The following is a 26,030-nucleotide window of genomic DNA, read 5'->3' as shown; positions in this document are numbered from 1 at the left end:
GTATTTCTATCAGGAGACATCTACAACTTTGAAAGGGCACGTGTTTTCAAAGCTATGATTTCTGCAGCTAATCTGTGCAATTTCTTACACTATTAGCGAGCTTTTTCTTAAAATAAATGCCACTGAAAGCAAAGGTGCTGCAATATTCAGTAGAATTTCCAGCATCTGAACATGCTGTGTGTGCCCACAGTACCTTATAGATGACACAGCTACTAGGAATACACAGTTTTATCTTCACTGGGTTGTGCATGAGCATTAGTCTGCAACCATGCATACGGATGTCCAGATTCCACGCATACACACCAGTGTGTGACTGCACATACACACCCCAAAGTTCTGATCTTTGAAAAGAAGCATGCTAGCACAAGTTTCCACACACACATATTTCCACACGTATGTTTTCCATTGGATTTATCTTTGTATCTGCTTCTGAAGCTCTGCACATAGGCATCCTCCAGGTGTACCTACACTCTTTCACTTTTTTTTCTTTTTTCTTTTTTTTTTTTTTTCCCCTTCTGTGTGCACATCTTGTGTAATTCTGCGTTCACCGTCTACTTGTTTGTTGTCTCTGTGTCCTGGCTGTTCTTCATCTGAGCACGACAGTCTCTTTCAATATTCTGTACACTCCAAATAAGTCCCAGTCTACCTATGCCTATCTTTGTGTGTGTGCATCTTCAGATACATCTGAACACTTATGGCTGTAGCAGTAAAGATTTTCCTGTAAGTTGCACATAAAACTATTCTACGTAAAATTACGATTTGCTGCCTGACCCAATGCAACTCTTTCTTTTTTTTTTTTTAATATACATTCATTCATTCTTGAGTGTATCAAAGCAAATGTGTTGCTGTTGACTAGCTACTGCACCTGAAAGTTAATGAATACAGGTAGATACAATAGCAAAGGCTGAGAAGTGTTTGTCTTAGAAAACACACAAATCCCAGTTCAGAGCCCTGAGAAGCAGCTAAAGAGAACAGAGGTTAAGATCTCTTTTAACTAGCCATTCATAACACAATTTTAAAGACAGGAAGATGATTTTCCACACGGATTAAAGAATAACATTTCTCCAAGCCTAATGACATCTATGTGTTGTTAGTAGGAAAGGTAGGTTCTCTTCAAAGAGACTGTTAGCCATAGGATACTGGCAAGAGAGACAACCTCGCCTAGGGGTAAACAAGAAAACAACCTCCTTCTGCTTTTGGAAAACAAAAAGAGAGGAAAAAGCCACGGAGAGATGTGTAAATGGAGCTTTGTGCAACGGTGCTCTGTTATGTGAGCTCTATGCGACAATAGCCCTGAAACCCTATGCAAGCAACTCATAAAAGAGGTCACTGTCTCTTTAATTAAAGCTCCCTGGTTTGAGGTTAAAAACAAACCCAGTGTTTTATGACCAGGTGTGCGTGTGAAAGAGATGGGAACCCGATCCCCAGCCCAGTGACACAGCAGCAGAGAGGAGATAAGAGAGGAAAGCTTTTTATTAAGGTGTCGCTTGACTGCTGCACTGGGGCAGCACTAGGCAAGGCAAGTGCTGGCCAGGCGGGATGCACGAGCCCCAGGGGACACAGCCTTCCGCCGCCAGGAAAGGTGGGATCTTGTACCAGGAAGCTACAAGAAGGCAGCACCTTCTACCGACATCCAAGACACAGAGGCAAGCACAACTGCTATGGGGACAAGCACGCTGATGGCATCCTGCTTGGGATCAAGAGAGGCCAGCCTACAGCAAGGCCTGCACCTCCAGGTGTGCAGAGGTGTGCAGGCAACGCTCGCACGGCTCGTGAGAACAGCAGGGAATGAACTGATCCTGGCAGCCAATAAAATGCCAAGCCAAGAGAACAGCAGAGAGGTTGCACTCCCTTCCTGAACCTTTCAGACATTACTTAGGACATCTGTGCCCATGACGCTGCTACTGATAGTAACAGCACTTGGAAGCTGGGGCCTCCATTGCTGCAGAATGGACTCTTTCCATCTCACTTCTATGGTACATATGACTATAACATTGAACTCTAACAAAGAGCCTATAATACCTGGGCCCGTTTGTACAACAGCCCCTGCTTCACAGAACCTCCAGCTGTTGGTCCCTGTCCCTAAAACTTATCAGCAAAGACACCTTCAGTTATTTCTCTTGTACTGGCAGTGAGAGCAACAAAGCCTGGCTTGGAACAGGTGGCATCACAGAACCAAGTCCCAGACTACAGGCCACGTTTTCTTCTAGGTAAAAAACTCCACACAAGTCCTATACACCACTGTATATTGGCACTGGAAACAATGTGTTTTGAGACAAAATCTGCATTGCCACCAGCATCCCTGAAGCCAAGGCAGCACAGCTGAGATCCTGAGCGGACAGATTTGCTACAGTAATTACCAGAAGAAAGCTGAAAGGTAAAATGGAAGAGAAAACCTTCCCATCCTTCTGTCTCATTACAGTTACACAAATAACACCAACAAAACACACTCCTGAAGTACTAAATAACAGACGAGTCAAACAGCAAACTTGGCATTTTTTCTTCAGAAATGCATGCAATTTTATCTAAAATTGTTCTAATTTGTATCTTTCTGTAAGAAAAACACAAGGTGTTTAGAAGATACAACTGGAAGATGGTAGATCAGTGCATCGTTTATCGCATTCAGCCAAAAATATCAGAGACATGGATTGGAAAGGTGAGATTGGAAACAGAAGACCAAAAAAGGGTAAGAGAGCTCCAACTGCACAGTGACATGGTACTCACATTCATCTGCTGTGGATTTTAAGCATCTTTCCAGATGAGATTAAATATCCTGTATCTTCACACTACAGGCAGGGAAGTCGGGCACTAAGAAGTGTGACTGCCACAACCAGTAACACAATTAGGGACAGAACCAAAGTCTCATCCTTGTTCAACACAAAGTCCAGCTGCCCACTGGAGCAAGCTTCCAGTTTTCTCCATTTCCCAGAAGTCTTCAGACTAGAAAAAAATGTCTTTTTTTCAGAATGTACGTTACTAGGCTTCACTTAAACAACTGGTAGAAATTCTATGCCTGTGCTATGCAATAGACCGCAATACACAAGCCAGTAGTCCTTCTGAGTTTAAAAACCATGGAAACTGCAGAATAATTCATTCCTGGTGTATATCCACTAGAACCAAACTCCACCAGCAATGGGTTTAACCCAGTTGCAATAACCTGTTTGCCAACAGAAGACTGAGAAATCCCTGAACAACAATTCAGTGAGTGTCCCTGGAGCACAAACAGCTCTCCCAGTGCAACATCCCCACAGCCCCGCTGCGCACCCCCTCATAAACCTGCTGTTAAGTCTGACTTCTGATTTGAATCTTGAATAATTAACTTTCTGGAAGCCTAAATGATTCAATCTGATGTTTTGAACATGAAATGTATGCCCCTTTAAACTCAAAGCTGTATTGCTTCCGTAGAAACGTCATTAAATTCTACCTTCCCTCCCCCCCAACCCTACCCCCCCTCCAAGCAAGCATTTCAAGACAAAGAAGACAAAACATGTTTTCAAACTACTAAAAGAATTTTCCCCTGACTTATAACACAGTTTCCTGTGTCTTTCTTGTTTTAGGGGGGAAAAAAAAAAAAAAAAAAAAAAAAAAAAGTAGCTTTGTAGCACAGTTGTGAGCAAATTGTCACACAGACCTCACAGACATCAGTGCAGCTATGCCGATTCCCCCCAAAGGATTATCAAACTCTTTGAAAAGCTTGGTACAAGTCTTAAGGCTTCCCCTGTATTACTAAATAGTAATACTGGCTGCAATACAGAATAATAATACAGGCTGCAAAGGGCCCAGTGGCACAGGATGCAGCTTACCCACATCAGCTGTTAGGGACCTCAGCTACTTGGATTTTTTTAAAACGTTTTTTAGACTGAAAATGTAGACACAGAACAACAAAATATTTCTTTCCAGAGCAATTGCTTTCCACAAACAACTCCAATTTTTAAAAGATGAAGCATATTTAAGTTTGTGTAAAAGATTGCAGCTTCCATATTCAAAACGATTCCTGAACTTACCAAAAAAACCCACTCCATTTCCATTTGACAGTTGAAATTCACCAGTATTTGTGCTCTGTGCCTCAGTTCCTCACTGGCAGAACTGGAATAATAGCACTACCACAGCCTTAAAACCAGGGAGAGACAGTTACCTATACTAGGCATGGAGGCATATAACTACTACAAAGTTGCCTTCAAAGTTAGAGCTATCCAATTTTTAGAATTTAAGGATTAAAAACAAAAGCACAAATGTGTTCCTTCAATCACAGTGGCCAAATACAATAACAAACAAACAAACTGGATCTCAAAGACTAACAATTTGAAAACATGTTGTCTAACAGCCACACAGCCTTAACTTCAGTGCTGTTGTTCACTCTAGCACTGGCTTGAAACGGAGAGGACTTCCTTAGGTGTTCTTCACTTCAGGAGCCAAAAAGGGAAGAACACCATTGGGATTAAATATGTCCATACAAGACTGTGCAATCTAAATTCAGTTCCAAATTCAGCAACAGCTCTCTGGCAGTAAGCAAGCCATTTGCTTTGCTCCCTTATTTCCTTCCTTTATCTCAGTTTTCCCACCGGCCTTATCCAGTGATTTTTGAGCTTTAAGAGATCTTAAGTGTTTCTCAAATCCAATGCTGTTTGCATGGGTCATTCGAGATGCTCCCATAGAGTAATAAATAATTGAGAAAGATATACATGTAGAACATATCCAGAAAGGTATAAACTTGTGTAGTCCAGGGGAGATTCAGCAGAAGAGTCAAGAACTCCAAGTACTTTTTGGAGAGAAGAGCTAGAAAGCAAGACCAGCTGCAGTTTAGTGCAAGCCAAAGGTATTTGCTGCAGAGCACAGGGAGCAAGCTGGTGTGTGCCACAGCTCCCACCCTGCTGGTGTGAACAACCAACCCTGCAGGAAACAGAATGCCAGGCAGCTGGTGTGTGCTTGGGCCTCAGCCTCTCACTCCCACACGGGGTAGACATAAGCAGGGTGTGCTTGGACTTGCATTAACTGTGGGTACGCAGCACGCACACAGCCATAGCAACCAACACTAAGATGCAAGAGCAACTCAGAGCCAGCTGTGGGAGGAACTATGAAAAAGACCAATGTAAAAGTATCTTGGGGAAAAACAAAAACAAACAAACAAAACCAACTTAGTTCCCCTTTTCACCATTTTTCCTTACAAAATTAACGTAATGATCCACCTCAAGCTCTTCTGAAAGTCTGACACCCCATCTCTTTCCTCCATCAACCACTCACCCTCAAAGAAAAATTACAAACGTTACTCCGTACACTTTTTCCAAGGAAGTGAAACAGGGTTACATTAAAAGCAGGTGCCACACTATGAAGTGATAGACATTCACACAGCCTGTGTTACAGCCAGAGCACGACACACATACTGAAATTCTCCAGAGATAAAGGCTTAGAGAAGCCACCACAGAGCTGATGCTCTACTGCCTCCCCACAGGGGAAAAACAGACTGATCTTTCTACACCTCCAATTTCCTCTTCCACTGTTCTTTCCGTGTATTTAATTTCACAAATTGTTTGAAACAAAGTGAGGCACCCACAAAGTTAAGGGAATTGTTATCTGAGAACTCAAGAGGTTTTTGCACCAGTGTGTACCACTGGCTTCTGGACAGCACAGAAGAGTAGGGTTATTAGCCACAGTGCTACAACCCCTAATTAGCCAGTTCTCTCCATAGTCCTGACCCTGCTTTTCTTCCTCCCCCTTTCCTGCCTCTTTAACTGTTTTTCACCCCTCCACGTTTGCTCATTCCTCCCCATCTCTTTCCCCTACTTGTTTCCTCCCTCTCCCATTTCCATCCCAAAAGTTCCCAGTTAAAAGCATTGCCTGAAGCAAGATCACATCTCCAATGAGAGGCAATTTCATTACAGTTTAACATAAAAAGATCAGCTGATATTGATCCATAATTTGGACAAGTGCCACGTTATTGACAGGAAGACAAAATAAGTTAGAATGGCCATGTTTCAAAAATTCTGTACGTACACTCAATCATTGGAACAGAAATTGCAACTGGGTATATAATAACACAACCGTGTTCTTTATTTCCCCTGTAGATCAATGCTAATACGAGGAGGGCCACAGAAGATGGATGTTGCCGACAGAAAACCTTGAAATTCCAGGTTAGAACTTGGGTGGCTTCACGGATAAAAGATCGGTGTGCAATGGTAGTGTAATTTGCATACGAAAGACCAAGCTCCTTCCTTAATACCCAAGGATGCTCTACTTCAAAGCAGCCACTTCTGCATTTAAATTCAGGTTAGGGAAAACAGAAAGCGAGCCAATATCCTGTGTTAGATAACTACACAGAGGCTTTAGTTCACAAATATAGGGGACTCCCGATGGGTTGTCCCACAGGACGAGATATATTCACGCACCGATACAGAGAAAACGAGCTCTCTATACATTACTGCATAATTCTCTGCTAGAATGTAGCTTTTCCTGAAGTAAGGTGCTGACAGAAGAGGCCAAAATTCCTTTCTGTTACCTTTTACTAGAAACAATTTTGCCAGGACACTGAAGCACAGCAGAACTTCCAGCGCTGGCCACCCATTTCCCTAGCGAGGTTCATGATGCCCGTGTAGCAGATGCTCGAGCTGGTCAGCAGGGAGCACACAGGAACCTCGGCACCAAGAAGAATCCTCCACCATTTGAGCAACAAGAAAAAAAAAATCATTCTGTAAATAACTGTAATATATATTTATTTCTCTGTAAGACCAATTGGTATGGAGAACAAAACAGCCAGACAAGGCACTGTATTTGCACTTTGCTGAGAGCATTTCTTTCTGAGTATTCTGTTAAAGCCAAATTCCTCACTCAGACCTCTACTGTAAAAAGGCTGGGTTCAGTCATAGCTCATACAGGAGGACTGCACAGCATCACCGACCACCAAAGCAATGCTGGTGTCTCCTAGGAGTCAGTGCCCCAAAAAGCTCAGCTTTATGATATGTGCCTTTGCCCTTCCTGCTTAAAAAGCTCCTCTAGCTAGTAACACTCTTATTTTCTCTGTAAGCCAGCTACTTGAGACCAGCATAACTCACTTAGCAATGCATTGCACACTTTTCCTGATGTAGGAATACCAAGTAATTGAAAGAGAAATAATACGCATCAACAACTGGGATTTTTACTGAGATTTATCCCTTCCTGTTTCCTCCTGACCAGCACAGATTTATCTTCGAAGCTGAGGACTACAAGCTACATTAGCTCCAAACACCGACGCTGCACTGGTAGGCCTGTCTAGACGAAAAGGCGGTCTGTGTACACACACACCTCAGTGAGGCAGGAACACCACAACACCAAGGCGAAAGGCCTCCTTCGACTCCCATTCAATGACAAGGATCTTTCTCTCTCTTTTCACTATCCCTAATTCATGAAGCTTCTTCAGTACTTTAAAGTGACATGCTCACATAATTAACATCACATTGTGTAAATTTCCAAAAAGTTATATGGTATGTGACGTGCACAGGAAATATTCACTCTTAACCTGTTCATTAAAGCAGACTGAATTCCCAGAAAAAATGTTCCATCAAAACTTCAGTTCATGCATGGGTCTTGATCTGAATCCAAACTCTCTAACTAGCCTTTACCTTGAGAACAGGCCAAACCTTTATTCAGGTATTTCCACATTTTCTGAGCAGCACAAATCCCACACTGAGGCGTGTGACTCTCGCAATATAACGCTCACAGTACAGTGCTGCAATGTTGAAGACGTGTACAAGAACAGTGAAGGAGGGGGGTTATTAACTGCACTTCTACTGATCAGACTTGCACAGACCTACCTGCAGAGGGACCGCACCAGCAGAAACACCGTATGAGACACAGGCTTCAAAGCATCCTTAAGCTCTAACGAAATTTCATCCAGGGAGCTATAAACACCCTTTCCCTTTTCTCTTCCTCCTCCTTTTTAAGCCCATCTGGCTAATGGGTCGGAAGTGAGGACACCTGTGCATGATGCACTGAAACTGGGAGATTATTTGCTAACTGTGGAGGTTTAGTTCCCATATGAAGCACCTGCTGCTGGCCCTGGTTCACGTGGGAGCTGAACCTACTGCCGGTGGCCCCCGATTCACCTTCTCATTATTTGTTTTATTGGCTTCACTAGAGGGGTATGCAAGGAGCACGGCCTGTCTGCCTCCCACACCGGGCTTTTTGGGAGCTAGCGCTCCTCTCCTCCTCCAGGATGGCTCTTGCTGCAGGCTTGCTAAGCTCCTACTGCGGCCTCAGAGTGGCACCTAGTGCTCAGCTGCTGCACTGCTCTTCAGCAACACCCCTCAGCTCTCACACAAATTGTCCACCTGCTGCCCAAAAGCCAGGGTCAAGGACTGTTCTGTACAACAAGCAGAAGAACTGGGCTACCTCAGGGAAATTAGTGTACCATTCTCATCAACTGCGGGACAAACTGGTTCCACGGGGAGCAATTAGGAGTACGGTAAATTTTGAAGTGGATAAGTTTATCCTTCCAGTTCACCAAACAGTGATATTTAAAGAGGGTAATTCCTATACAGCCCAAACTAGAAAATGGCAGCTTCTACTTAACAACATTCATCCTCCGTCACTGTAGCGTTTTACCAATATATACCTATGGAAACTGTCATGAAATTACAGAGCATTTCTTTGAGAGCTGTGCCTGTTCTCAGATGCTGCAACTTCTTCCATTGCTGCTTACAACAACTCTGTCTCCTAAAACTAATTTTTTTTAAACTCATTTTCCTCTTCTGATCAGACATTTATTATGCAAATTCAGCTAGTTAAGTATTCACATTTTGCAGTTCTTAAAATTACTCTGAGGTAAGGAAACCCTTCACACTTAGCAGCTTGTTCAGCCAGAATCTACAAAATATAGAACACAAAAATGACTTCCACATATGAATGCAACAGAAGAACAACTCTTGTCAAAATTTTATCTATAATACATGTGGCAAACGAGTAAGCTTTCAATAAATGATATTTAAACCCATTTAGTCTGGCCTGGCAAAGTGTCCAGTGTCCACTTTGTCATAGGACTGAGAAGCATTCTAGAGACAGAAGGTCCATTGTGGCAGGAGGGCCTGCATTCACAGATAAAAGGCAAGGAGTCACAACAGACTTGATGCTGCAAAGGTCAGTTGCTTCAGAAAAATGTAACATCCATTGTTAACAGACCGTTGTTCACGATAACAACACTACTAAGAAAGACCTGCATTACACTTGCCAAATAACAAAAAAAAAACAAAACAAAACAAAACAAAAAAAAGCAACCAACTGTTTTGTGAAGTCATACGCAGTGACTAAGAATCAGTCACTGAGCTCTGACTCGCTACACCTACAAGAAGCTCAGAAAAGCTGCCTTAGAACCCCTGCGCACAGGTCACTGTGCCCAAATATTCAGCAGTCTAAAGGCTCCTCCAAGCTGTGACATCATTTGACATTTTTACTTGGGCAGTTCTTGTTTGACTTTTTGCTGTAACCAACCAACAATTTCAGAATTGCTTTTTTTCACTGGCTTAAGTACATTACCATCCAGTATTACAGCACCAAGGGCCTTTTGAAGAACAAAAGCCTCCATCTCTTTTTAGTTTCATCTTTTTAACAGTCTTTTAAAACTGGTCAGATTAATGGAGCAGCTCCAGACACACATCCTCATCCCTTTACAGACCTAAGTGTGTTATAACCAAACATTAAAAAAAGACTTTGTTTTTTCACATCCTCAAAACGCTCCAAAGTAGCACACTTGTTGGTGCAGGATGAGTCAGGGAACCTAAATTCTTGTCTCCTCTTTGCAGCTCTGTTGCAGACACATACTGAGATTTCTAGAAATAAATGTCATCTTTCTGTGCTCCGGCCTACTGTATGTAAAATATGTGAAGCACAAATGAGTTCTCTGACAGAAAGATGACAGACAAATTATTCATTTACTTATTATTCACTTACTGCGCTCTTTATTTTTAGATAAATTACCCATTTATGTCACTTAAAGGTTTTTATACCTGTGAATGAAACAGATTCGTTTGTCACAGACAACCTCAGAATTGTCTGTTACAAGATCTTCGTAATTGCAGAAATGTACATGTCGCAGTAAGAGGAGACAAGGGTAGCAACAAAATGTATGCATATATATATATACATATGTTGTGTGTGTGTGTATATATATATGTTGTGTGTGTGTATATATATATATATGTTGTGTGTGTGTATATATATATATGTAAATATATATATATTTACATAGAACTTTCCTGCTATCAATGAAGAATAAAGACAAAAAGGCTCTAATAAATATAATTGTAACCTTGACATGCAGGCTTATTCACCTGTGAGACTCTGAAATTGAGTGGCAGAAATAAACATCTCTTGGATTTCAAATTAAGCACATTTGTTATCAACTGAGAAGTAAATGTGAGAAAATGGCAATTGCATTTTCGAAGTTTACTTACTCTCCCCTCAGCTGTCTGCCTTCTGCTGCACATCCACCAGAGGGCTTCAGGACCCCATTCTTGCTTAAGAAAAACGGCAGTGCCTCGGCGTGCCTGTAAAAGTGGAATGGAGAGCTGGAGTCTCCTTTGGTTGGAGCAAGAAGTCGGGCTGAGGTCTGCGCTTTCAAAGGGATGTGCAGAGGTTTTCCCCACATAAGGTTCTTTAAATTTATGTAGTGATGCGGGAATTAACATTCATTGCTGAACACATTTTTTTTTGAAGCGACATTTGTTCTCAAAATACACTTATTCTAAATTGCAGAAGTGAACATGAGCAGAAGACTGAAGACAGATCATAATTAAAACCTAGTTTGGTTTGGTAAGTACAAAAGTAGTGGACAAAGCTCAATCTATGCACTGATACTCTTGGCCTACCAAAGGGAAGAGAAAATATTTTCAACAGTCTCAAAGACACATACAAACGTATGATGGAACTAACTAAAAATATATTTTTTAAAGCCACAGTATCAAGAAATGCACCCCCAAAATAAACTCTTTTCTTCATATTAAGCTCTGTCAGCAAAGCCTTTTAAAACCAGACTAGACAAAGAACGCAGAACACCACTGTAGGGAATAGGTTTGCATAAAGCAGGGGGCGACAACAGGTGCATAGAACACATTCCTTGTTGTAATCTCAATTCAGGTATCAAAGAGAAGCATATGTAACAGTCAAAATTACCCAAATACATGTATTGTCCACCCTCACACCAAAATACCACAAAACCAACTTATTTCGAGTATATTAGACAACAAGGAGATAGTAATGAACTGCAGAAGGAATAATTTTCCTCTAGCCCAATTAAAAACACACGCATTATCCACTGTGTTTGTGAACGAATATGAACTCCATCACAGAACGAGATGGCACCTTTACCTGCCTGGCTTACAGCAGCCCATGGCTGAGGAGAAGGGCTCTCCGAGCACACTATCTTGCCCTGCTGCTCCCTTCCACCTGGACCCTCTACAAGGCTGTGTTTTGTCTGTTTATGTGAGGAGCCCCTTATGGAGCTTTTATTGATTTCTAGGTCCAAAAGTCCTCTGAGTTCACCTCTGCATTAGGGAGCTATTAGAAGCTACATTTGTTCCAGTGTTTATTACCAGTATTACAAGTCCAAGCAAGGCCAGGAAAGTGCAAAGCAGAGCCACACAGAACTAAAGAATCCTAAAATCCTGCCCACAAATAAGGGTGCTGTGAAAAGCCAGCAGAACCTCACGTGCCATCCTTACCATGCGTTAGCTGGGGCAGTCCTGCTCTACGGAGCTTAGTTCCAACAGCACCGCAGCAATTTGTATTCACTTTAAGAACGCTGCTTTCCAAGAGGTTTACATACATTACTTCATTTTCCTTGAAAACTGCCCTTCTGCTTCCCCGTGCCGCCAGCAGCTCTGAGCGCCCGCCCACCCAGCAGCAGCCTCGTTCTCAGCATGGCCTCACACAGCAAAGCCAAGACTTAGAACTGGACACAGACATCTGGTGTTTGTTCAGGGGATTTTATAACCACTTCACTAAACACAAGTCGCAGAGCAGAAGAAAAGCAACGTAGAGTAGCCGGATAATTGCAGCAAAAACAGAAGCGGAACCCAAAGACGCAGAACACTGGCGGCTGACCACCCAAAAACAGAAGCGGAACCCAAAGACGCAGAACACTGGCGGCTGACCACCGCTGCCCCGCGGCTCCTGCCCACAACCAAAATGGCGGCGCGGCGAGCGCGCCAGCACGACGACGCTCTGCCCCACCGCTCCCGCCTCTATGACTGGCGGCGCGTGCGCCCACGTGACGTTTTCAACCGCGCTGCGCGGGACCTGCGCCGGCAGAGAGTGAGGCCGCGGGGGAGGGGGGGCGCGCGGCGATCAGGTGACCCCGGCCCGCAGCCCGCCTCCTGTCGGCGGCCGCGCGCTGCGGGGATTGGCGGGGGGTCGCGGGGCCGGCGGGGCCCTCGGGCGGCGCGGGGCCGGGCGGGGATGGGGCGGTCCCGGGGCGGCCCTGCAGAGGCGGCTCGGGCCGTGCGTTGTCCGAGGGACCCTGTGGCACCGCCGCTCTTGGGACCGGGGGTTGGGGGGTACGCGTGAAGCTCAGTGCGGTGCGACTCTGGGCCGGGCGGAAATCCTCTGCAACCCGTGTGAGACCAGCGCTGCACGCTGCCATGCGGTGAGCGGGCAGTGAGCGGCGATCGGGTCCCAGAGTCGCTCTGCCCGTGTGTCAGGTCCGGTGTTACGGCTCGGGATAAGCGGCGGCCGTGTGCCAGGAAAGAAGAAACGCGCCGTCCTCCACACGCGGCTCACCGAGCTCTCCTTTCTCGCGAAGGCCTCCCGAGTTCGGGTCGCGGGATGGGCTGTCGGCCCCGTGCGCACCGCAGGGTCTGTAAGCGCTGGCTGTGAGCTGGGCCTCTGTCATACTGCTCAGGTAAGGGCCCGGGCGGGAGGTGTAATTTAGCAGCGGAGACTGAGTTACCGACAGCCTTGTTTTAATGTTACAGCACCAAGCAGTTAGTAGTGCTAACGTTTTCAGCGATCTCAGCCTGCTTTCCCACAGCAACCACACCGCAGGTGTCCTTTCAGGGACGTCTTTGGCAAGAAAAACAAAAAATAGGTGTGCTGGAATTGGCTGTGAGGTGTTATTCAGCCTGGAAAGTTTGAAGCCAGCGGAGTTTCAGGCGGCACAGTAGTTGGGTGGAACGTAGCTGCAGCTTTGTCTCTTTCCCAAAGTTCCCAAAGTTTTTACCTAACGTTTTCTCAAATCTGCACTGGAAGCCTACAGCATGCACCTCTGTCCACTTGCAGCAACCCCAGCTCTTTGCTATGCAACTTTACAGTCTCATAAAAGTTGATACACATCCAAATGGCAGTTTCTCTTAGCTCAGAAACCTTTTCCTAAATTGAAGTCTGTCATGTTAATATAAAATCCAAAGTGGTTTCAGTCATTCCCATCACTCCACATTGACCATTTAAGAACAATTACAGAAATTTGAGCTTAAAGAGCCTTCAAAAATGATCTAGCTGACATGCAGACCTTTCAGATATTTGTCCCTTTTTTTTTTTGAAGAAAGGTGGATTCACGTGTTGTACAAAAGGAAGCCAATTTTTCTCAAATATAACTAAAAAAAACAGATGCTGTGCAAATCAAGCCCACATTACAACAAGTGCAGCGGGACCTTCATATTTGAATCAGCTGCTGACTTTAGAAGGGATCTTAAAAACTGCATTGCAATTATGGCTGGAAGTTTAAAACACTACTGCTTCTTCAGTACAATTGTGCCCTTGGGAAAGCAATTTCTCCTGCCTTTGGGTTTTAGATCTTGCAGCACATTATAAACCACTCCTCCACAGAACTGCACAAAAGATAAGGCCTTCTAGTAAATCTCCCTCTTAACTATTACAGATCACCATTGAAAACAATGTGGCAATTGAAGGTATTTTATATAAGGTGCTTTGGTGTCCTAAATTCTAAACTCAGATACGTGCAGAGAAGAACATACACCAGCACCAGTTTCTTCCCCAGATAATCCATTTTAAGATATTTGTGGCCAAATTTTTAATCAGATCCCTCTATTTCAGTACCCACTAAATCTGAAAGGCCAGAGGACCATCAGAACTTGTCTTCCACAAACCTCATTTGGCCAAGACCATTGTGCATTACAGATCCCCAAAATGTTAAGTTTTGTAAGTCTGTTTACCAGGGAATAAAATCTCTCCCACTTGGTAGTATGTGATTAAGTGCAAGTGCATTTGTCTCTCAGAAGGTTTGTTCCTGTGGTTTTATAGGAGCAGAAATGGATTCCCCAGGCAAAGGGCAATGGCTGACCCATGAAGAAATACTCACCTCACCTCCTTCTATCTTTCATTGTAAGACTGCTTTTGTCGTTAAAAGGTTTCCTTTCTTCAAAGGCAGGCTAACGTTGGGAGCTTGGCTTCTCTGGATATGACCTTAAGTCTTGAGTGTGCTGGTGGATGGATTTGTGTGAGATGCCAGAGAAAATTTATGCCCAGTGGTGAGAACCTGGTGCCTTCCTTCCTCTCGTAGACAGAAGGAAATGGCCTTTATTCAGATACAGCATAGTTAACTCTGCAGGAAATCATCTGAATATTTTCAGACACTTCAAAAGAGTATTTCTTATGGCTATTGGATTCAAGAGCAGCTAGTAGCTTCCTATCTCTACAACACCATTTCTAAATTATTTTTTGCTGTTTCTCTTGTCTCAGTCTGACGTTTGCCTTTGATTAGGAGATGAGTGACTTTACCTGTTCTATTGATCAGAATAAATTACCAGCAGCTAATTTATGAACCTCACAAAAGTGCCTTTGACATGGTGAATTGTACTCTGTTGTTCAGGTAATTGGGTTGTCAGAAAACCTTATTGGTTACTATATAGTATCTCATACAGAATATTGGCTTATTCATGGAAATGGACAACATCTTTTAGATTTCAGTTCACCAGATGTTATGAAGACTGAGTAGGAAGGAAGGAAGCAAACATTCTTCTTGACAGGATTGATAGTAGAGAAAGCATTTTTATTGCTATATGTTGATCTTCCACCTCTTATTTCTGTGAAAGGAAGGTTACTTTGCTTGGACTTGTTCAAGTATAAGTTTAGGAGGCTTAGTCATTGTCAGCACTTGCAGATTCAGCTTCCAATTTGGAAAAAAACCCACGCGCATAGGACAGTATTCTTGCCATCACTGAAATTCAGAATCTTACCACTGGTTTTTTAATGTCTGAGAAGGATGGAAGAAAGCTCACATTTTTTTTCCAGGTACGCTGCAAAGATAACAAAGATCACCTAATTTCTGTCACATCACTAGAGAACATGCAAAATAAAAAACAAGAAATGAGCAACAGGAAGATGCTTTAACACATGGTAGTTTTTACAGCCAGCTGCCACACTTGCAGGCTGTCACATCTGCAACACTGAGAGAAGCGAGCAAAGGATTACAGCAGGGATGAAAAACAAAAGCAGTGCACAAGAGCTCACTTGGGCTCTTTGTATGAAGAGCTCCTACCTAAAAACATTTGTTTTCTTTAACTCCCATTTGTTAAATGGGAGTTCTCTAACTGAAGCTACAGGAGAGCAAGTACTTCTATGAAGTAGCTTTTTTTAGAAATAGCAAACAGTCTTTTCCAGTGATGCCTTCACTGGCTTTTCCTATGCACACACTGAGTTTTAATATGTGTATGTTGGTTGTATAGTGATACAGCAATGATAACTCAGTGTTCGTTGCCTGATGTGATTGTCAAATGTAAAGAAGGGTTTACAGATGACCTCTGTAGCCTGGAAACTTTGGCCAATGACAGTTTCTATATATGCAGGTCTAGTTTTCCTCTTCAGGAAGAACTCTGTGCTTACACCAGGAGTTTGTTCACCCAGCAGTTTTTTAGACCCAAATGTGAAGGAGTGGCTAAGGAACAGCTTTTCCCCACCAGATCCAGTCCAGGCCCACGTCTGACAGCTGAAGGAGGACTGTGGGCAGCTCCCTCTGCCTTTATTTCTGTGGGAGCTCTGTGATTCTTAGAACTCTCCTGAGAGCTTTGGGTTATCAAGTGACCTTTGTTGCAGCTGCATTGCCTGTAGAATGGCTCATTTACCAAGCACAACAACACTCCTGTTTGGACAGGATTCCACTGCAACTCCATGCCTGACCTGGAGACCTTTGATATTTTGGCTGGCAGACTAGTTGCTTGTGCCCTGCTTGGTATTTTCCTGTAAAATCCAGGCAAGGTTTTTCTTTCTCCAAGAGACATTACCCTTCTTCCCACTCATTTTTGAGTCCAAGCAGCACTGAATACTTAGCAGATGAAAGGTCCACCCCTTCCTGCAGTGAGCACACAAACCCACAAGCCACCACTTCCCTGCCAGACAGCACAGCATTCCTGCTCAGGAGGTGTCTCTGAGGTCCTGCAGCTGGGCATATCTGCATTTCTATCTTTACTTCCTGAAAGGGACATTTTAAATGTACAGTGCAGCTGCATATTGTTAGCATTAACACAAGCAGGAGATGCCTAGGAGGCTGGGCTTCTTTGGGCTGGTACTCCCTGTGGATATTCACACTGCTTTCTGCCAGTTTCTGACTGCTGTTACCCAGGGGTGACAAGCCACATTGGAGGAATTTATGAATTGTTCTGATGGGAAGAGCACACTTGCCTTTTGATCTTGTTGATATCTACTACATGAAATTACATGGAATTTTCTTTTCCTCCTCTTTTTTAGAGAAAAGATTAAAGTAGACATGGAACTTGAAAGAATCATTAGAGAGACACTGACATGCTTCATCCAGTCCCACATCCCTGCTGCAGACCTCAGGTATGTTGAGTATTGTTTTAGCTTGAACTCTGCATTAATTGTCCCTCTATACATTGTACTAAATTTCAAGTGCAACATTTGCAGTTTTCCTGCATTTTGTCTTGCTCTTCTTTAAGTCATATCCAGGATGCAGATAATTTGTACAGGTGTTGATGTAAATCCTTGAACTATGTTTCAGCATTACAGACTAGCAATGTCATTTCTTTGGTGACCAAGATGATTAATTTCCTGCCAAGTAGTACATGTTAGAATATGGAATTCCTTTCATCTACAACAATCCCAGAAGGCTTTCTAAGCAGTACACTGCTATGTCACAGCTCTCCCTATTTTGAACTCTGCCTACATGTAGAGATACAGCTGCCTTGAGGCAGCCGGTTATGTAGCCACTGGCAGCAGTGATGCAAGTGGGTCAGCAGAGAACACTGCATCACATGGAAGCTGTAACTTGATAAAACATAATGACATCACCTAGAACACCAGACAACACAAAAATCAGGATTTGAGCACTTGGAATATTTTGGGTAGCTCAGCTGACGTATCCTCAAGGGCGCAGTATCTAGACAGATGCAGTGCCTTTCATTCAATCCTGCCTAGGAAGGTGAACCAAACAAAGTTTTCTGGATTTATCCATGAATGCTTCCCATATAGGCACTTCTGCTGTTCTATTAGATGCAACAGAGGCAAACAGAGATGGAGAGAAAGAATATGGTCCTGTTGATGCTGCTTACTTGTGCCGTGTTCTCTTTCTCCAGTGGGATGGATGAAGTTTTCTTCTCTTACATTACGGGTGTCCTGGAAGAGCTGGGTTCACCAGAGTCCTCTGAGGAAACCTTCGACATGGACACCTTTGTGGAAATGATGGAGGCATATATCCCTGGCTTTGCAGAAATTCAGAGGTGTGTTAATGCTACTGTTCTGTATGTGCATGCCACGCACTGAGGGCCTGGCCCAACCACATCAGCACCATGAATTCCTGTTTATATCCAGATTGGGATGTATTAGTACTGAACCTGTACCATTATGATTAAGCTAGGCTTTGTCTGAATGCACAAATCCTAATCCCAGGATAGTTAACAGCTTAGATACTTGGCTATCTGGAATGCTAGTTTTGGTAACTGGGCTTCCCATCGAGCCTCATATCTTTATGAAGAGTAAGTCAAGTGGGATAGGCTAGTGCTTTAATTCCTCACCCTAATTATTCAGCATCTGTCTCTTGCAGTGGGAATGTTTGTGAAATGATGTTCTCTCTCTCAGAAAGGCTTGGTGAAGCACGTAACAAAGGTGAGTTTCACCTTGAAACTGACTAAATTTACTGCTCTGCTCTAGTGTCTTGCATCCTACCCTTTAAGAATCCTGATGTAGCCTTTCAGATAGGTTAGAGAAGAGGTGGAATAATTCTTACAGTGACACAGAAAGAGCCTATAAAAAGAGATGCATCAGAGTAACCTGACCACAAGGCGTGCTGGGTTATACACAGCTTGGGAGCCACCAATGCATTTCGCTAGATTTAAAATCAGAATAACATCTTGGTTCAAACTTAGAGCAAACATCAGGAAATTCTTAGACACTTAATAACAATACCATAAATACCCACAGCCAAAATGTAAGAGGCCTGAGAATGCTAGAGTAGGACTGCTTGTGAAAAGCATGGGAATGCAGAGCTCAGACACTCCAGCATGATAGCACTGCCTTCCTGCAGGTCAGTATGAGTAGGGCTGCAGCTATACTCACCAAAGGCAACAAGAACAGTAGTGCTTTCCACTGTCTTTTCATTTAAGAGAAGATTCACTTCAGCTGATAGTGCACTAACAGCCTCCTACTAACAGAAAGCACAGAGCTCTGTACTTAGTGGGGCTGATCCTCAGTAGATATCACTGTATCTTTAAGAAAAACCTAGCCAAAAAGCTGTGGAAAGCAGAACAGAAGTGCCCTCTGAAGACCTGACCAAAGGCCAGGAGCCTGGAGCTGGAGTCTGCAAAGATGAAAGGCTGTGCACACCTACAGACGGAGCTGGGGCCCAGGTATGTACATCTCACAGTGGAGCAGGGTGACAGAATCCCTAGCACTAGCCGACTGGTACCAACTAAGGCATTTTCTGGCTCCAAGGGGAACCACAAGCATAGGCTGTGACACAGCATTGTTGAAGCTTGCGATCACCCCATTGTATGACCTGAGCAAGACTGTGTTCAAGTGGAAAGTTATGTGCTGCCAGAAGAGCACAAGTTGTCACTCTGACTCATCCTTTCCAGTCCTGAGGCAGCAAGGCAGAAGAAAGCTTGTCTTAGCGCTCTCCGAGATCCTAGAGTGCAGTAAGGATGCCAGGAGCTAGCCAGGCTCCACCCCACTTCCCCCAGTTCCATTCACAGTTGAACTTGGTTACCGTTTATCTCCCTAGCTGTGATGCAGCATCTAGTGGTTATATCTGAGTGTCAGTCCTGAAGACATCCATCCCACCTTCAATGAGGTGTTCTATATACTGAGCTACACCACAGTGAGTCATTAGCACAGCAGTCCTGGTTCTGCAGCTCCATTCAGCATGACCCACGCTGCAAGCATTGCAGCGCTTAGTAAACCTCCCCCCAGCTCCTTACCTCAAGCTCTGCTTGCTGTTTCTTCAGTACTGGTGTTTTACTGCTCTGCAGTTCAATCATTTTGTCCATGCCCTTCTAGGAAATGCTGTTGCTGTGCTTCCTTCTGATGTAGCCAGAGGTCCCTGTGCTTAGGAGTGTCATCCCTTTGTGATCAGAGAGAACCTTGCAAGGGAAGGAGTTCAAGCATTTGAGCCACAGTGCCCGGAAAATTTATTCCTAAGGAGATAAGTAGCAGAACCACACAGATGAACCAGGCCACAGAAAGCCTGTTTCAAAGAAGACTGAAATACAGGGAGAATAGATTAAGGGGTGCGTTCTCCTTGTGGATACAACGTCCTTTTAGCTTCAAGAAAGGAATTTATACTCACCTTTATAATGAGAGAGAGAGCCTTCAGCTAACAGCAAGTTGAATTTCCCAACTTTGCAGTGATACTTTTGCTCTGCAAAATCAGATCTCTGTCTCTCTTGCTCCAACTAGGCAGGCGATGACTTGAAGGGTGGTGTGGAGCTGCTACTGGAGATGTTCCCAGCCTGTACTGTAAGCCAGGCAGAGAAGGCACTAGCGATGGCCCTGGGTAACTTGGAAGAAGCAGTGCAGTTAATTGTGGAAGAGAAGGTGGAAATCGGCACAGCAGGTGCAAGTGTGAAGGTACTGTACTCTGAGCTGGGTGGCACCAGGTCAGTGAGCAGAGCTTAAATACATATATTCCAGCTGGAATAGGAAGTGAGTGCAGGAGCTTTCTACACTTCCAGCAATATACCAGAAAGATCCAAAACAATGCCCCCCTCCCCGTCAGCTCCCCAAGCACAGGCTGTGCCTACACCAAGCCAGCAGCCCAGAGGAGCTGTGTCTGGCACCTCACTTCCCCCACGAGCTGGTAGTACTGCATCAGTAGCTGGGCTTAGCTGAGCAAGCAGGGCAGCTGTGCACCCTCTATGTTCTGCTTCTCAAACACCTGCTTTGTTTCTTCACAGGAGCTGGTGCGGCCCCGCAGAGCACCCAACCATGAGGAACTAAAGCAGGTTATCTTACAGAAGTAAGTACTCAGAAAAGAAGAATTTGGATAGTGAAGGAGTTAGCAGTTTGTGAAAAGGTATGGTGGCAGAATAACAACATGGTCTATGAAGATCTTGGACTGTATGATGTTTGGAAAGGATGCTGTGTGAAGCTTATCTGGGTATATCTGAAACACATTCAAGCACAAGTATAATGATTAGACAGGAAAGCAGAATAGGTTTTCTTTTTACAGCTCTGGCACACAGCTTAGTTCCATCAGTGGGGTCAAAGCACTGGTTATGTGAGGTTTCAATCTATTACAGGTATACTGTAAATCACAGTGTTGTCATCTGAGGTCCCAGTTAAAGGTTCAAGGCACAAACATCATACTGCAGCTCAGGTAACACACGGTGCCTTGTAAGAACTACAGCAGCTCATTCATACCTCTAGCCTTGGAGACAGTCCAAATAAGTCTAAAGATATCTTTAAGAGACTGTACAGCAACAGAGATCAAATCTCAGTTGCTGGAGGTGCAAGTTCAGTGCATTTAAGGAAACCTCTAAAGTCTCCCTATGGACTTCTAGGGAATGAGGGTGGCTTTACATTGGTTTACCTTTATTCATTTCCGAACGCATTTAATTCTCAATAGACAACCCACAGTGTGGTTTAATCGATCCACTTTAAGATCTCAGCTTTCATGAATATCCTCCTGTGGGCACACAAATTCAATGCATCTATCCAATCATATTTTCCACCGTTTTACTCCTTGAGGATGTAAACAACTGATGGTATAGGAAAGCAAAAGCAAAGCAGAATGTCATCCAGATAAAATTAACAATCCCTGTCTGTGCCTGTTTCCATTGCAGGCTTGCTTCAGAATAAAATGTATGGGAACAAAATAAAAAAAGCCAACACCAGCTGATAGTTAAGTTCCTAGGAACTTTAATGACATTTTGGCAATATCCTGTACTTTAAACATCACTCAAGCACAGGTACAAAGAGCAGATCGCCATAGCTGAAAATACACAGGAACAACTATGCTAAGTACTGAGGGAGAAGTTGTGGTCAGCTGTGCTGTCCACCTACAGACCAGCTCTGAAGTCTCAATGCTAATTCAGCAGTACAGCAAGCAAATGCTTGGGCTCTGGTGTTCCTTCTAAATAGGGAGTGAGATGATGCTTATATTAAGCTGCTTCCAGCTCAAACTCGACTCCTAGTCAAGTAGCACATGGAGTGTGAAAGGCATACCATCTCTTCAGGGCAGAAGAGATTTGGCCCTGTGGCCTCTTCCTTTGGCTGCCATCACACCAAGTGAAAAGGAGCAAAGTTGTCCTAATGGCAAACCATGCCGACCTCAGCACCTCCCTCAGTTTTAAGGAAGCTATCTGCTTTCTCAACAGCCTAAGGTTTTGATACCATTCATACGGCCAGCTATTCCATGAGAATTCTCCTGAATTCTCATCAGAAGGGTGACACTCTTCTTACCTATTTCATTCAGTAGGGAATCTTAAGTGCTCCTAACTGCAGTCTGCGCAGGTAGGACACATTGCACAGCCCCAAACCAGACAGGAAATTAGAGATAAAGACTGTGAATAGTGCTAGGCAATGCATGTTGCAGTGTTCACTTACTGCATCTTGTGTTTCAGATACATGATGGTGGATAGTGCAGAAGATCAGAAAACACATCGACCCGCTCCACCGAAAGAGGTGAGAATAGTGCAGTTCCAGCTCACCGGGAGTTTGAATGTCTTTGGCTGCAAGGTTTAAAGAGCAGGCTGCACATCTAAATAGCAGCATAACACACAAGGGAATTTGCAGCAGTAGTCTCAAAGGAGAACTAGTCAGCTAAGAGGTGCTACTGCAGGGTCTGTGATTATCTGGCACTCCTGACTAGCACTGTTCCTACTCCCTCCAGCTTTTCCCCTCTGCCCCCTCCTCAGACCGCTTTCTTCCCATTTTTAGCTAAGACTCCCAACATAAAGGACTGGTACTCATCCCAACCTAGTCTTGCTTTTCCCTTATTCACCAAGCACAAGCTTACGCTTGTCGCCCTTATGTGATGTTTATGTCTTTCCAGGCTCCCAAGAAGCTGATCCGCTACATCGATAACCAGGTGGTGAGTACGAAGGGAGAGAGGTACAAAGACATAAAGAAGCCAGAAAGTGAGGAGATGAAGAAAACTTACATCAGCCTCAAACCAGCCAGGAAGTACAAGTTCCACTGATGGCCGCGTCCTCCTTCTCTTCAGCCTTCCCCTCATTTGCCAGGTGTGGAGGATGGACATGCGGCACTGGGGATGAAGGGACTCCCCTACCCAACACTAACTGGAACTAACCTAGGAGCCAGGACACTGCTTTCAGCTTCCTGAACTAACCTAGCTGATAAGGTCAAGTCTCCTCTCCTTGTGTAGCTGCGCTTCTGCCCCTGGGGCACTCCATAATGGTTGTTGGGAGCCTGGGCGTTCTCTGCTATTCCTTGCACGGGACTTTAGATCTAAAAATGTAGCTTGTGGTTTTGCAGCAAGCTTTTTAGAAATCTCTGTGCACTGTTGCTTTGAGTGCAAGTGTTAATAAAGGTGATGTGAGTTGGTGTGTATTTCAGCTGAAGCATGCACATGCTTTACAGGCCCTGCCTCTGATCCCTCTTCAAGGAGCAGGGTCGTCTCCTAATCACTACCTTCATCTTGCTTACTACAAGTAGCTACTCTTTGATTGACCACTTATTAGATGCAGATGATGAGGTTAGACTCTAAACAAGAGCTGGGCTCTCCCTGCCAGCACAACCTGCAGCACTCCATGAACTCCAGCTGACAGTATGGCCAGGTCATTTGGCAATTGCCATTTCTAGCCACTATTGGATAGTAAGCCTACAGCTGTGCAACATGGAGCAGGATGTAGGAGCAGGTCTGCGTACTACAGAGATGTAAATCATAATCTGGAAGAAACAAATAGCAAGAACCAACTGCTCTCAGCAATAGCACAATGAGGTTTGGTGCTTTTCCTCTACTGGAATTGCAGTTAGGAACATATTCCCCTAGAAAACAATTACTGTCTTGTGCTAACCCAGTGCCTATAGCAGGGTGCTAGGTCTGCACATGTACGCTGGGCTCACACTGCCTTCCTCCCAGAGCTCACCTGCCAGAATGAGGGCTGCCAGTTTTTCTCCTTACTACTCCAGCTAGCGTGGATTGTTCTCAACAGCAATGCTGGCGTGTCCTACACAAGTTCCTCAGAAGGTGACAGTCCACGGTCCTCAAACATTCTCCTGCTCTTTGGAGAACTGCAACTTCAAAATTTAAAATATGACAAATAATAAATCCTGTGTATTAGCTGGTCTGTTCAGCAAGTTCCTCACTGTCTTCACTCTGCTTCGGAGGGAGTTTCTTCTCCAGGAGGCACACACAGAGCTCACTCACAAACGTGCAGTGGCTGTTAAATAGCCCCAGAGAGAAGAGTGAGCCCCTTTTGGGCCAGCCTCACCAACAGGATCGACTTCTCCCTCTGCACATCTCAGCAGGAACCAGTTCCAGCGTCCACCAGGGATCTCAGTGACATGTTGCCCCCTCCCCCACCCCCCCAATAGCAGCAGCAGTTCTAGATCTGGAGGTTAATGAAAGGGGCAAAGCCAGCCATGTCCTGCAGGAGAACAAGAGCCGTCTGCGGCAGAGGCTCCACATCCAGCTCCACTCCACGGTTTCGGAGAACGCTCAGGCTGGACTCAGCCACATTGTGGCAATGCTTCACCTTCAGCGAGCGCAGCTTGGGACAGTACTCAGCCAGAACCCTGACAAGACAGAGCACATGCAAGTTGCATGCCAGACTCCCATATGCATAACTCGTCAGCATAACCTCTTTTCCGCTCCCAGCAGCCACACACACACCATCCTTTGAAAACAACACCATGGTGGTCCAAGAGAATCAAAAGGACATGGTCAGGTACCTTCCACAACATGCTGGGAAATTTGCTTTCAGTAGCACAGAGGGCCTGCTAGTGGCTCTGCTGCAAGACTCCCCTCCCAAGGTCTCGTCTGCCCACCCTGGACACCTGCCTTCCGCACCCTACTTCCCACATCGTTCAATACCTTATAGAGTCATTCTTGACTCGCAGACACCCCGTGAGGTCCAGGTGTTCCAGCTCAGGACAGCACTTGGCAGTCTCCTCTACTGCCACATCGCCTACGTTAGCATTGACAGCTAGAGAGAGAGACTTGAGCCTGCTGCACTTCTGCACCAGGTAGCAGATGGCCTCATCCTTCAGCTGCCGGCAGGCCGTCAGATCCACAGCTTCCAGCGCCTTGCAGTGGTCGGCCAGGCTGCGCAAGGACAGGCTGTCCACCCACTCACAGTGAGCCAGGGAGAGCCGCCGCAGGTTGGGGCAGTTCAGCGAGATGACCATCAGTGCGTGGCAGCTGAGCTGGGCACAGCCCTTCAGTTGAATGTGGTGCAGGTGGTGGTTCTGCATGATGACTGGGAGCAGCTCCCCATCCGTCAGCCAGTCAGAGCAGTTCTGGAGCGCCAGCTGCTGCAGCACTTTGTTGTCCTTCAGCAGGTTGAGGAAAGCATCTCTAGGGACGGCCGAGCCAATCTGCATGGGGAACCCAGTAACAGTGAGGCATCCTCAGGGACCTCAGATTGGCATGGCTCAGCCTAATACTTCCCAGAGTCCCATTCCCTTCTTCTTTTCCACTGTGACACAAAGGTGACCAAAGCCACCCTCTCCCAGTCCTAGAGCAAACCGTCACCTAGCTCTTCTCCACAGAGCACCTCATGTCAAGGCTGCTGCCACAAGCTGGGAGATACTCTCTCCTCCTTCACCATCTCTGCATTTATACATCTACAAGAAGCTCTCCAAAACCTCTATGGCAGACCACTGGGTCTTCGCAGAGCAGTAGCCACCACTGCACAGGTCCCAGACAATGTTTCCCAGAATGGGCACAAGCTATCCCTCATCTCCTGCTAAACCCATTCCATTGCATAACCCCTGGTGACAGTCATCAGGCCATGCCACCTTGAAGCTGGCTTCATTTCCATGAGCCGCTGCCCCATAATGGTCTAGGTGGAGTTTCCAGGCTCACTCCTCCCCACGCCTCTCGCTAAAGGCAGAAGTGGCATTGCTGGGCCCTGAATCATCACCCCTCCTCCCCAAGCCCATCTGCCCAGCCAGACACACAAGCCACCAGCCCAAGCTCGCAAGCAGAAACCTCCCTGTCCCCTCGCAGCCAGGTTTTCCCACGTCAGCACACTGACAGCTCCCCAGCCCCAGAGCCACCCCATACCTGGCTGGAGTCAAAGCATCGCATGTTGGCCAGGTACAGCTGGACAAGAGCCTGGAACGCCTTGCTGACCCTCTGCAGGCCCAGGAGCTGCTGCAGCGGCAGATGACAGAGAATATGTGGGACCAAGATGTCCTCCCAGGGCAGGTCCAGGAGGCATCCCCTCGAAGGGGTCAAACTCATCGTCGGCCGCCAGGGAGCCAGGCTGTGCGGGAGCCAGTCGACGCCACCCCGCAGCTATAGCCGGGCGTCTCTGGGAGGAACGGACGGAGGGAAACACTCAGCGGCGTCCCTCACAGCTAAGCCCAAAGGTCGAGACGCAGCAACGGAGTGGGCAACCACCTTCCGGGGCGCCGGCTCCCAGCGCGGCAGCTCACGGCTCCGACGCGCGTTCCCGGCCCGCAGCGCCCCGCGG

At 45.4% G+C, this 26,030-nt stretch overlaps 2 protein-coding genes across 3 annotated transcripts; one reads left to right on the top strand and one right to left on the bottom strand.

Annotated features, from left to right (window-relative positions):
- Positions 1 to 16,681: 16,681 nt before the first annotated feature.
- Positions 16,682 to 22,567, top strand: CUEDC2 (CUE domain containing 2; the record flags this gene model as incomplete). 2 transcript variants are annotated; one of them, XM_079536600.1, is made up of 9 exons in its annotated part: positions 16,682 to 16,755; positions 17,508 to 17,651; positions 17,975 to 18,036; positions 18,643 to 18,776; positions 19,825 to 19,995; positions 20,144 to 20,224; positions 20,322 to 20,383; positions 21,990 to 22,050; positions 22,421 to 22,567. In XM_079536600.1, the coding sequence occupies 9 exons, from the start codon at positions 16,682 to 16,684 to the stop codon at positions 22,565 to 22,567; spliced, it is 936 nt and encodes a 311-aa protein (XP_079392726.1). The 2 variants fall into 2 exon arrangements, with proteins under 2 accessions (XP_079392726.1, XP_079392727.1); XM_079536601.1 differs by lacking the exon at positions 20,144 to 20,224.
- A 1,369-nt stretch (positions 22,568 to 23,936) lies between these two features.
- Positions 23,937 to 25,798, bottom strand: FBXL15 (F-box and leucine rich repeat protein 15; the record flags this gene model as incomplete). Its single annotated transcript, XM_079535660.1, has 3 exons — positions 23,937 to 24,126; positions 24,425 to 24,927; positions 25,619 to 25,798. The coding sequence occupies 3 exons, from the start codon at positions 25,796 to 25,798 to the stop codon at positions 23,937 to 23,939; spliced, it is 873 nt and encodes a 290-aa protein (XP_079391786.1).
- Positions 25,799 to 26,030: the final 232 nt, after the last annotated feature.

The sequence above is a fragment of the Tetrao urogallus genome (genome assembly GCF_951394365.1).
Source record: "Tetrao urogallus genome assembly, chromosome: 5".
Lineage (NCBI taxonomy): Eukaryota > Metazoa > Chordata > Aves > Galliformes > Phasianidae > Tetrao > Tetrao urogallus.
The sequence above is the reverse complement of the archived record's forward strand: the minus strand, read 5'-3'. Positions and strand labels throughout refer to the sequence as shown.